The sequence below is a fragment of the Gobius niger genome (genome assembly GCF_951799975.1).
Source record: "Gobius niger genome assembly, chromosome: 7".
NCBI lineage: Eukaryota > Metazoa > Chordata > Actinopteri > Gobiiformes > Gobiidae > Gobius > Gobius niger.
In genome coordinates this window covers 12,553,549-12,566,248 of record NC_136858.1, presented here as the reverse complement: position 1 = coordinate 12,566,248, position 12,700 = coordinate 12,553,549, and the positions used below count along the sequence as shown (strand labels likewise).

Sequence of the window (12,700 nt, the reverse complement as noted above, 5' to 3'; positions counted from 1 at the left end):
CAATTGTTGTTTTACTGACAATTGTCAGCTGCCAGAGATCAGGAGGTGACAGACCCTTCCAAACAATGCTAATGCAGCTAATATGAAAGGAAAGTGTACCTCTAGGCTGCCTCTTTTGACCGGGTTGAGGACTAGCAGTTTCTTGAGCAGGTTTTCACAGTCTGTAGACATGTAGAAGGGAATTCGATATTTACCCCGCAGGACCCTCTCTCTGAGCTCCTGCACAAAAAAAGAAAGAAAAGGGAAAAGAAAAAAAAAACAATCAAATGGACAATGAAATATAACAGCAGGAATGCACCTATCTGACCTCCCGCATTCCAGCCTTATATTGAAACCCATGAATCAGGGGCAAGTGGGTCAATGCGAGTGACAAAGGCAGGAAATTCCACAGTTAATTTATTCATTTCGAGTGGCTCTTTTAGGTCATCCCTGCAGGCGCCTTGGTAGTTTCAAAGGTATGTAGCGTGCATACTCGCTGTTTTGCCTTAATCCGTCAAATATTTGGGTTGTTCTACATTTTTTTTACTTATATATATAACAACAAATCTATTAAATATAATAGATTTAAAGATCTTCACATGTATCTAGGGACAGGGTTGGTTATTATTTGTGAAGAAAAAAAAGAGCAACATATTCTGTATATAGATTATTCAATGACTTCTTAAGTAATGAAATAAATTGAAAACTGGATAATCCCTGGACGACTGGGAGCCTTCACAAACACATCAGGATACTAAAAACTAAATCATGTGCCGCACCTTTAGATTCTGCCCGTCGAAGGGGAGTGACCCGCTGACCAGTGTGTAGAGGATGACCCCCAGGCTCCACACGTCCACCTCGGGCCCGTCGTACTTCTTCCCCTGGAACAGCTCGGGCGCGGCGTACGGGGGAGAGCCGCAGAACGTGTCCAGCTTACTGCCCACCGTGAACTCATTACTGAAACCAAAGTCCGCTATCTTTATGTTCATGTCCGCGTCCAGGAGCAGATTCTCCGCCTGCAAAACATGGAAAGAACTGGGTCAGTTTTGTGCTAAATGGAAAAGTCATTACTACATTACACTTTGACATTTAACTGTGTCAAAGCGTTAAAACTCATTAAAAATTGGATTCAAACTGGCATTAAATAAAAAGACCCAACAACTTTATCAAACTCATGAACATAATAACATGTTCCAGCCATTTGCACTGCCCTATTGCACTATGGTCTGTCCACACTCGTACCTCATAACACTTAAATCACCTGCACATCTGTAAATTCAATCACGCTGTTGTTCTATGTCAAATTGTAGTTGTCTTTGCCATAGTTTAAATTTAATCTAGTCTTACAGTTTTAAGTTTTCAAAGTGTATTATTTACTTAATTTATGTGTTGTATGGGTTTTATGTTTCATGTTGCATCATCAAAAAAAAAACATGGCAACAAATACAATTCTGATTCTGATTTATTTTAGCCAAAAGTTTCCTGTTTTGTCCAATTCTCTTTCCTCTGATGAAATGTTTGCAAATCTTAGGAAATGAAATATGCAATGATTTTTCTTTCTGCGCTTGTGGCACTAAAATGTAGTGCTTGGGCATTAAAATGGCATTAAAAAGCATTAGATTTGTCAGTACAAACCCTGAGAAACCTCTTGTGAAAATGGTGGAAGTAAACAACAGCAGAAAATGTAATATTTCCAAAATATTGCGACCCATGAGTACGGCGTAAATATTTTATGCTGTGACGGATGAGGCATTTCTTAAGTTTTAAATGCAAAGGGAATCATAACTGAGGTTGGACATACATACAGTAGCTATAAAGCAGGACATGCCTAAAATATGTGCAGTGGAGAAAAAAAAATACAAATTTTTTCAGCCCAAATTCTTTCCCCAGCGTGAATAAAATCCTAAATGTAATTCGATCCTTGCTCTCGTCAGGTGAAACGTGATCTCTGCCTTATCAAAGCGGGGCGGTCTCTCACCTTGAGGTCTCGGTGCACTATCCTCCGCTGGTGGCAGTACTGCACTGCGGACACGATCTGAAACATAAGCACATGGCTGTTTGTTATGGACAAGGTCAAAGGTGGGACGCAGCAGGGAGGGAGGGACTGGTCGGAGAGTTACACACAGTAGTAACAGAAATAGCAGCGTGCAATGTCTTTTATTGTTATTGAGCTTCTTGCATTGTACATGACCTCGATACAGCAGCTATATACTGCACTATCTTTCCATTTCTGTTTGCTTTCAAGGCCGATGAGGACAGGTAGGCAGAGAGGTCGTTTATTGTCCTTGTGGAAACCTTTCAATAGAGACAGCATTATTACTATATATATATAGGCTTACTACGTGGACATCATCTGACAAAGAGATGAAAATATTCAACTGTGCACAGGTACGGTATGCAACAAATCGGAAACAATGTTCTGAAAATCAAATAGAGAGTGAAATATTACTGCTACTGTCAGTATTGTAAGAGCAAAATTCAAAGTCCGTGATCCAGGTCAAACTGTGAGATCATCCAATCAAATGACGCTGGAGGAGCTGAAAACCTGAAGAGACAAGGCTCCCTTAAAGTGCATATGACAGGTTTTAATGCTTTTGTTTTGCACAATTATTGTTTTATTTCAGTGAAGCAGCAATTTTAATGAAGAAATGTTGGGCAGAAAAGTAATTTTTATTTGAATGTTTAAAGCAGTACTAACTTGTTTACCTTAATAAATCCTCTCCGTAGTCCCTCTGGGGGTAATACAAGGATTAATGGGATTATTGGGGGTCTTTCATCTCCCCCTGGTGTCTCTGGCCAGAAAACCACAATTGCAACTTCCCTGCCTACATGTCGGAGGCCCCAATACACACTAATGGAATCACGAAGAAGAAGCTAACAGGCTAATGGGCAAAGCTAGCAGTATTTACAGCCAAGTGTGAGTGAAAAAAAGATCTCCATTGTGTATTTGGATGTATAATATCCCTCTCTCTCTCTTTGTATTTTCTGCCAGCGACAATTAATGAGTAAAAAACCCAACATGCTACGACACCTGCAATGGCGCTTATGGCCTCTAGGGGCATGAGTTACTTATATATTAGTTCTTCTTTAAGCTGCTGACAGGAAGTGACGTAGATAAAGGTAAAATTCCACAGCAGTTTGACTCTTTTCCACAAAAAAGGAAGCTGGGAATAAACTTTAGTAAAATCTTAAATATAATTGTGTTAACTAAGTTTTAGCAAAGTTGTGTCTAATGTGTCATGTGCACTTTAAGAATTAAAATGGCCCAGTCGATTCATGTTTTTAAGTCAAAACCCATCTTTTTTGCGCTGACCTTCAAAACACACTGAGCAGGTCTTTCGCCTTATTATCATTTCATGTTGCATATTTTGAACTGTTTCTACTCATTAATTGCACTTTATAATAATTGTTGTACAGTATTCTGGGGCTGTTTTTAAATGTGGTATATAAATAAAGTATCTTTGCTTATTTCTTTAGTCACCCTTTTTTCCTATCACTCTGTATCAAATCAGGTATAAATGCACTCATGAGATTCCTTTCTTTGAGCATTTTCAAGTAAATCATATTGACAGTAAGAGGAGGCTGACTCACCTCCCTGCCTGGATGGGACGGGTTACCGATCCCACTTCACTCCCCTTTAAACAGTTTCTGCACTTGCCTGGTCAAGCTGGAGTATGAGCTAATTCGTGCCCTTCCCTTCTCCCATTCACTCGTCCTCTTTTATTGTCTCCGACCTTAAATTGGGTTACTAAAGCGAGACTGCTCCTTTTTATTTTCCCCCCTCTCCCTTCCTCCCTGTGTTTGATATGACAGGCGGAGGAGCGTTGTTGTTTATCATGATTTCACCTGGCAGGGAAAAATCTGGGCGGCAGCGTTACGGCACCCAAAGCAATCAGATGCACAACACGCTCGCTCGCCTGACATGTGCCACCCACCTGTGCCACAGCGCGTCGACTCATGACTCACACGGGAAGGACGGTTTTCCGCCGCGAGGATGTCGAAATGAATTCAACTGCTTGTTTTTTTTTTGGGGAAATTCTGGACCGATAAAAATTTGATGAAAACATGCATATTTTTTAAACTACCTTTGGACCCTTTTGCCGTCATGTTGTGGGAAAATTAAAGACAAAAGTCAAGAAAATACTCCTAGGACTGAAGATATTATAAAATGTAGTTTCAAAAAAACGCCAGCAGAGGGGGCATAACCCGCCCTGGCAGCTACACTGATCAGTGATGGTTCAGAGTGAAGTGCTAATCTAAACTAGCTAAACATGCTAATCTGTGTAGAGAAGAGCGTTTCTTCAATGTGTGACGTATCACGGAGTGTGGGCTGGTGGGAGACTGACTGAACATGCGGGATTACTGAAACGTGCTAAAGCATGTAATAAAGCCATTCAGAGGTGAGAATGCAAGGAAGAATAAAGAGGAAGAGCCGAGTGCTTGGCGTTATGGACGGATTCTTTCCCCGTGATGTTAAAGTGATAGTCTGTGAGCTGAAATGTTTTACAAATCAAATAGTTTGGTTATTATTGACCGCTTGGGCCAGCAATTTGATGTAACAAAAGAAATATCAAATAAATATTGTTTTTTGGGGGGGAATTGAAACAGCCTCCCCTCGCTAACTGATCAGAATCCCCGGGGCCATCACTTCGACCAATGAGACGAGCCTTCCTGTGAACCTTCCAATCAGGAGTGAGGGGGAGGGAGCTTCAGCGTTTACTTTTACAATTTATTTGTCCCTCTCCTCATTTTCAGGTCCACACATGGGGGAGGGGACTTGATTGTTTACTTTTGAAATTTCTCTTTCTCTCTCCACATTTTGCAATCTTACAGGCTGTCGCTTTAAGATGACCTGTCTCTGTGGTGTCTCTGGCTGTTTAGTGTAAAGAAACCTATCCAGAACCAGGCTCAGTGTGTTTTGGATGAAGATATGACATTAAGCATTGTTACAAAGTGGATTTTGCTCATGCAGAGGCAGAAACTCTTAACTGATCACTTTAGGCATAAGTGTATTCCAACCACTAGGTGTCAGAACAGCATTTGGAAGCGTGACTCGGTCTATCCTATCTGCTCCTCCATCTCTCCTCTGCAGTCTGACACAGGCTGACGCTGGTGCAGTCTTTTGCCTGAGAACGTGGTGGAGTGACGACAGAGCCTCGGGGCCCGCAGTACGTATATGACTCACTTGTCTGAACTTGGCGCGGGCCTCCTTCTCCTTCATTCTGCCGTGGGCCACCAGGTAGTCGAACACCTCGCCTGCAGAGGAAATAAAAGGCTTTTAATTAACTCAGCACATTTTTGTGAGTTGTGGAATAGTTTCCTCTAAAATAATGACATGCACATTTTCTAAAATGTTCCTTCTGGTTTTCAAACATTGAGAAAATTCTCCCCAAAAAGGAAAGGAAGAAAAGGCAGCAACCGCTCTAAATTTTTTGGCACAGGGCGACAAAAGATCATTTTCATTTCTTGCAAGTACACACTTTACTGTAATTGTTTGCAGACGTTTTACTTCTAAAAGTAGTTTTAGAAATGTTTAGCATGTCCTATGCAAATATACTACAAAAGGAAATGTAATGAATGTGATTTTGAACGTGACTTACCACCGCTGGCGTATTCCATCACTAAATAAAGTGTCTTCTCCGTCTCAATCACCTCGAACAATTTTACTGTAGAGGAGGCAAAAAAAAAGACAGATTTAAGGCATATTTAAGGCTTAAAACTAAAAGTGATGCATGTGTCAAGAAAATACTCCTAAGACTTCAGATATTATAAATTGTAGTTGTAAAAAAACACCAGCAGAGGGTGCACAACCCGCTCCGACAACAGTGATTAGGAAAGAGGTTCAAAGTTAAGTGAAAATGATGGACACAATTTCCGACCTGAGTGTGCGTCAGCTGAATCAACTACTATGTAAACAAATAAATGTAAACTGCCATGAGGAAGCGTTCTGGATGGAGAGTGAAATGTTGGCATTGATCTGTACATGTGAGTCTAGTGGTTTTGTTGTTAACCCAGAGGTTAATCAGAGGTCAGATATTTATCTGTTGCCTGCAAAATTAATTGCAATCAGAATCAAATCAAAACTTTATTTGGTTACAATTAGCCAAGACTGCTATTACTTACTTGTAGCACTTCATAGGAAACGAAAGATACTGTATTCATGTGCTCTCATTACGTGCGAGACCAGCAGGCCATGTCATTTAGATTTCTACAAATGTGTTGTGAAATTATTGTGAATCTTGTCTTCTCTCAGATGCTCCTGAATGTGCTAAAATGTGCACTATAAAGTTTATTTAACTTGAGCAAGTCTAATCACTGACACTGTTTGAAGATCATTAGGAAATGCTTAACTCTTGAGTGTGTACAAATTCTTTGACCCTCCATCTCTCCTCAACAATCAGGCCCAAAAAAAGATTTCACCACTGTAGTATTTTACTAAAAGTCAGTTATTTGTCATTTACAAATTCCATTCATTTGAACACGGTGAAACAGATTTTTAAATGGTTCAGTGCACGGGCCCCGGAGCCTTTGTGCACATTTATGTGTGGGCTGCAGAGCAGTGGAAGGTCAACCCGAGCAGCCTCAAGTGGGGGACAGCAAGGTGCCTTTTAGAAAACTTTTGCCCAATCAGCATTTTCAGTGAGAGGTGTCAATCTGCAGAACTTGTTTGGCATCTTCAAAATCACGGATGTGCCAGTAGGGCCGTCACGATCATTACTGCATTGATTTATCGTTCAATAAATGACATTAATGGGCTCAATATTCAGCGTATTATTTGCATTTTCTCCCACCATTTCTTTTATGTACTTTATTTTTTTACCCAAGTAAGTTGTGTCTCATAGTTCATGTTAATTGTGGGATATTTTAAGATTAAGTACTTTAACTGTCAAGGTTAGTTTCTGTGGCATCATAAGGTCTTCAATAATATTGTTTATCGCATTAGCTTCTTGCCTCCATATATCAAACTTTAGATTTTATTATCGCGACAGGCCTATGTGCTAACAGCAGTACTGCACTCATGTTCAGTGATTTATCGCTCTCTTTGTTATGTCTGTCAATGTTGGTCCAAAATATCATCAATCCTAACAGATAACATTTAGTATTCGCCATATTCGCCCTCCATTTTTTAGGCACAGCTCAATAGTCACAGAACTGTTAGGATTCCCTGCACAAACTGTCCGTTTAACCTTAAGATTTTACACAGGGTTATTACACAGGTCTGAATAGCAACCTGTGTTCCTCACCCGCCATGTGTTTTCCAAGAACTATAGCTTATCCGTGCGAACATTATATGCTGCCAGCAAAACGCGCTTGTTTCCAACCCGTTTCATGATTAATGCTTTGATAAGTCGGGGCGCAGTGTTGGCAATGTAGGAAAAAGATCTAAATCTCTTGTAAAATGCTGGATCATGCCTCAGCTTGTGACTTTTAACTTTAAGGGTGAATGGAAGATTGCTGATTTTTTTTTTAAAAGAGAAGACATGACCATACATATAAAAACAAAATGTTTATTTAATAGTCTTTTAAGGATTAAGGAACATGTTTTGCAGGTCTAGCTCTGTGCTGGGTGTTGGTTGGGTGAGATTAGGCTAAGCCTCATGCAGTGTATGGCTCTTTGTTGGTGGAACCTACCTATATTCGGATGATTCAGTAGCTTCATTATTCTGACTTCCCTGAAGAGCTGTGGAGACAAGAAAGCACGATTACTTGAATATCTCACACAAGCAATCGATTCATTACAAAAGGACAAAGTCTATTTTTGCTTTGGGAAATTAGTCACCTCCTTTGTTTACAGTCAGAGCGGAGAGAGCTGGCCGTGACGTGTAAGCACAAATAAAGCAACGGCGGGTCAGGAGAAGTGCAAAGTAAGGCTGAAAGATCAATGGAACGGCTGCAATTAGGAACCCGAAAAAACCCGCAATTAGCCAGGCCAGGGAGCAGATATATCCCGTCTCCATGGGGTCTTATTATGCAGAAAAGATCCTCTACAAACATGTGTGTGTGTGATACAGTCAAGGTTCTCCCACAATGAAATCGCTATTGTAATTTGAATGAAAAGAATGCAGTTATTTAGGAGAAAGTCCTGTCTCCGTCTATTGATTAAGACGCCGCACAACCCATTGTCACTTGTTATCAATCAGTGAAAGTGTAAACTAGGGCTGGGCAAAACATAGATTTGAATAAACAATCGAGTTGGTAAGTCGATTCATACTTTCAGAAAATCAAACTATTGTAATATATATTTTTTTTAGTATTGATAATTTGGAAGTTTAAAGCATTGCGCTGATTTAACACTTTTACAGCTGCATTAGTGATAGACACCTAAAAGTGTGCTAAATTTTGTTAATAGCAGCACATTGTGACGGTTTTTTCCCCCCATCGAAATCTTGTGTTTACAATAATATATTTCCGCCTGCAATCAAATGTTAAAGGCCTTTTACCAGATTCATTTTGTAGTAGGGGACTATTTTTTCCTTATCTGTGTGTAAAAAAGACAAGCAATCAATATCAATCATGAACTAGCTGATGTTTGCGTTACCGTGACAATATCGCGCACCATCTTTCAGTGCACATAACAAAGGCAAGGTGGTAGACGGTCAAGTGTCTTGCCAAAGGACACCACATCAGTTTGTAAAATGTCTCGTGACTGATCTGATGCCAACAAAGCCACTTTGCAGGTTAATAACATAACAGCACAAAGGATGCAAGTGATCTGAAACAAAACAAAAAGGCTGCTCCCTTTTTAAAGGCGTGTTTTCAAGGACCGAACTCAACAGTTACTTGTTCTATGACAGGATATAAAAAATAAGAATTTGAAAAGAAATGAATTTCGCTGAAGGCCTCAAGCATAAGAAAAACATTTTAAAATAGGCCTATTCATAACTCAAGTTCATATTGTGTAGCTGAGACACTTCACATTATACCACTGGTTTAGAGTGATTTAGTCAATTCTGCCACATATCATACAGTGAAATTGGAAACCCTTTTAAAGGGCTCAGTCACCAAAAGGGCCTATTGCTAATTCATAGTGCTGTAGACTGTAATCATCACAATTGAATGTCTATGTCTATTATTGTTGTTTTATATGTTTTAGAGACACTTGTGTGAATGTAAAACTAAATTCTTCAAGTTCACTTCACTTTTAAATCTTGTTTTCTCGTGTGTTGCTGACAGTGACCTTAACCAGCCAGCAAACTGTCAAAAACATGACCTTTTGGTTATAAACAAATAATAACTGCTTCCCAATATCACCATCAAACCGTTTGTGGGGGCAGAAGAAAACGAGAAAGAGCTAGCCGAAAACAACAAATAAGCTACACATACCATCAAAATAAATGGCCCACCACTTCCATATTGCATGTAAATTAAAAAAGATGAAAGTAAAGTGAGGTATAATGGCCATAATGTCAGAGCAATGACTTCGAGGTGCTGCTGAATGATTTACACTGCTGCGCTAAGCTAAAGGTCCGGCACAGTGTAGGGTTTCAATGCTACGGGGAATTAGCCGCTACCGCTACATGCTACCTGAGACACGCACTGATTCGCTCACTGCTGACGTTGCCTGAAAACTCCAGTCCATAGTGAGGTTTTCTCCTACAAAATGATACAAATATGCGTCATCTGTCAATATTACCCATGTTGAATAAAACTTGAGGGCTTTTTGGGATTAGCAAAGCGGCTTTCTAAAAAAGGTATATTATAGGAGCGATGTACATGGTGGCTTTACTGTAACCGCCCTTGATGACCTTCAAATAAATCACCTGGGAAATCACTGTATCAGACTAATGCATTATTATTATTATTATGATTATTATGATTATTAAACTCAGTACTCTCCAATCCTGATAAAAAAAATGATAATTTAATAAGCACCACTGATCATGGCTTGCTTTTCCAGCTGATATACCTATTATTTACTAAGTCACTGTAATCTAACAAAGCCGTTGCAGCCTCATATGCAAAAATAATGAGCAAATAGCACGACGGATTATTTATTTTCGTCTACTTTAGGCGAGATGAATTTAGGATGACAATGAACACACACACAGCGGTGGTGATGAAAGAGGCGGAGAGGCTGATTAGTGATCAGAGGTGCCCAGCAGGAGGTGGTTACAGGCACATTTGGGAACTGTTCCAATGCTACCACAACACACAAGGCAGATGTTGATAAAGACATTAGCAATACGTAATACAGATCAACATTTGAATAATACTCTCCACTCCGATACTTTTCTATAAAGTAAAAAGTACATCTGGCCATGTGTTTTGTTTATTTTAAAAGACCTGCACACTCCAGAACAATAGGTGGCGCTGTGCAGATGTGCTGTCAAATGAAAGTGACTCACAAACAAAGAAGAAAGTTTGCCCCTGTGTGGGTGGAGAATTCAGGCTTATTTTTTGTGATTTTTGAAGCACATATTTGAACTAATTGAATTGAATTTTCTACATCCAATAATCCAGTACAAGTAATAATTTGAAAATGTTTGATTTTCGTGGGCAATTGTTTGAACAGTTGTATTTTGTAAATGTTTTCCAAGTGCATGACCAACACGGCTCATCATGCATGCTAAGTTATGTCATGGTTAGTTATGTCATGCTAAGTTATGTCATGCTAAGTTGTGTTCTGTAGTGAACGCAATTTGAGTCCTCAAAAGAACAAAAAAATGTAAGTAAGCCAAAAATGCATCCTTTAAATTGAACCGAATTTGCGCTAGTCTTGTTTATCTCCATATTAGTCTCCATCGACCCACTTGTTTGTGTAGATAACTTTGTGAATGACACTGTTGTCCTTACACAAGCACAGGAGCAGTGTTTGGAATAGGTTTCTAGGTCATCCCACACTTTCAGCTGCTCAGCCTCTGCCTCCACAGCTCGACTCTCTGTCTGTACACGCTCGCTTTTTCCCTTTGGGTATTTTTACTGTAGCGGGTTTACAATCTCATTATGCGCTATCGTTCTGAAACATAATCCAAAGCATAATATGGCGTTCCTAACTTTTAATGTCATGAAAACAAGTCAAAAATGAGCAAGTGAGTGAACATTAATACCTTACTTTACATAAACAATAAGCAGCAGGTGGCGTTGGTGGAGAGGGTTAAGTCTTAGCCCAATAACCAAAGGGTAGCGTGTTCGAACCTTGCTGGATTTAGTTTCCAAATTGTTACTAGTGGTCTCAAACTTGGCGGTGAAGATTTGTTTATTTCACTTGCCCCAAAGACTTGCACAAAAGACTTTCCCTACATCAGATCCTTGAATGAAAAGGTGTGTGGTTATAATTTCTCACACAACCTCCTGGTATGAAGTCATTCAGTTTAAATGTAATACAACAATTTTAAGTTTTCAAATATTGCATCACCTAAAACATCAACATGATCAACAACGTGATCTATGACAAGCAGAAATCACAACACTCCTCTTAACACGTAGGTATACCAGTCAGGGAAATGCATATCCATTCAGTTTATTAAATGAACACACTTTTTAATTACAGTTGTGAGAAGCTATGAAGTTAGTTCAGAGTTTGCATCTGTGATTGGATCGCTGAAAGACTTGTGGGCATAGTCCCAGACACTTCGAGAAGGGTCTGAACACAGCCCGATGGAGGGGCACGTGATCAGTGGAGCTCCACACCCCCACAGGAAATGACGTCACCTCCACAGGACAATGCTAGCTTAAACTAATCCAAACGAAAATCTAATGCTAAGGATAGTGAAGCTTACTAAAGGCGTCTTATTGAGATTCATTTCAATAAATGAAGAAAAAAAAGTGGAGGTGACGTCATTTCCTCTAGAAAAGTGGAGCTCCACTACCCGTGTGACTCTCCAACGGCTGCGTTTAGACCCTCTTGGACACTTCTGCCTTTGAACAGGAAGTAGGAATGGCTGTCCAAGCTAGACCAGCTCAAGGATGACAATAAAAAATTGGTCAAATGCAGAGGACATAGAAATCACAGAAGCGCGGATAGCTAGCCTGAGGCGCTATAGAAAAATACATTGAACAAGCTAGCGAACGCTGGAAATGTCCCCAGATTTGCTGGTTTGCTAACTGTCTGCATTAGAAGAAGAAGAAGAAGAAGAAGATCTTTATTTATATAGCGCCTTTCACAGACATGGTCACAAAGCGCTTTACAGGAGACATTCACTCCATTCTCAGTGGTGGTAAACTACGTTTTGTAGCTTCAGTTTCCCCTGGGGGAGACTGTCAGAAGTGCTTTCGCGACTACACATGTCTGCGCCAACGGACCCTCTGATCACCACCATACATTAACTCACAAACATCATTCATCCTGGCCTATTGTGCATGTTTTTAGTGGTAGGGGAAACCGGAGTACCCGGAGGAAACGTACGCAGACACGGGGAGAACATGCAAACTCCACACAGAAATGCCCCGTCTAGGTAGGAATCGAACCCGGACCTTCTAGCTGTGAAGCGAGAGCAGTAACCGCTGCGCTACCGTGCCGCCCGACGGTAGGATTAGGATCGAACGCCGCTTCTCCTTTTCTTTTCTATGGCAGAGGAGACATTTCTTCATGCAAGCACAAGTAAAGCATAATATTTATTGCATGTTTTTTCTCAAACTAGGCAGCCTAACTTTTATAACACCAGTAGCCGCTTAAATGGATTGCATTATCTTGTTGTACCTCTTCTTATATCCCTGCTATCCTATCCGCTTTCCCTCTCTCCCATCTGCGTCACTGCCCTAAAGCCCCTCACATGGGAGA

At 40.3% G+C, this 12,700-nt stretch overlaps 1 protein-coding gene across 3 annotated transcripts in view; it reads right to left on the bottom strand.

Annotated features, from left to right (window-relative positions):
• The window catches only part of mark1 (MAP/microtubule affinity-regulating kinase 1), a 69,542-nt gene that overhangs the window by 16,364 nt on the left and 40,478 nt on the right, over nt 1–12,700 (bottom strand). For all 3 annotated transcript variants that reach the window (XM_079559905.1, XM_079559904.1, XM_079559906.1), the window contains exons 4-9: nt 7,612–7,660; nt 5,580–5,645; nt 5,165–5,235; nt 1,958–2,014; nt 759–995; nt 100–219 (exon numbers count right to left, since the gene is read on the bottom strand). In XM_079559905.1, coding sequence (XP_079416031.1) covers nt 100–219; nt 759–995; nt 1,958–2,014; nt 5,165–5,235; nt 5,580–5,645; nt 7,612–7,660 — 600 coding nt within the window. The remainder of the gene's footprint in view (nt 1–99; nt 220–758; nt 996–1,957; nt 2,015–5,164; nt 5,236–5,579; nt 5,646–7,611; nt 7,661–12,700) is intronic.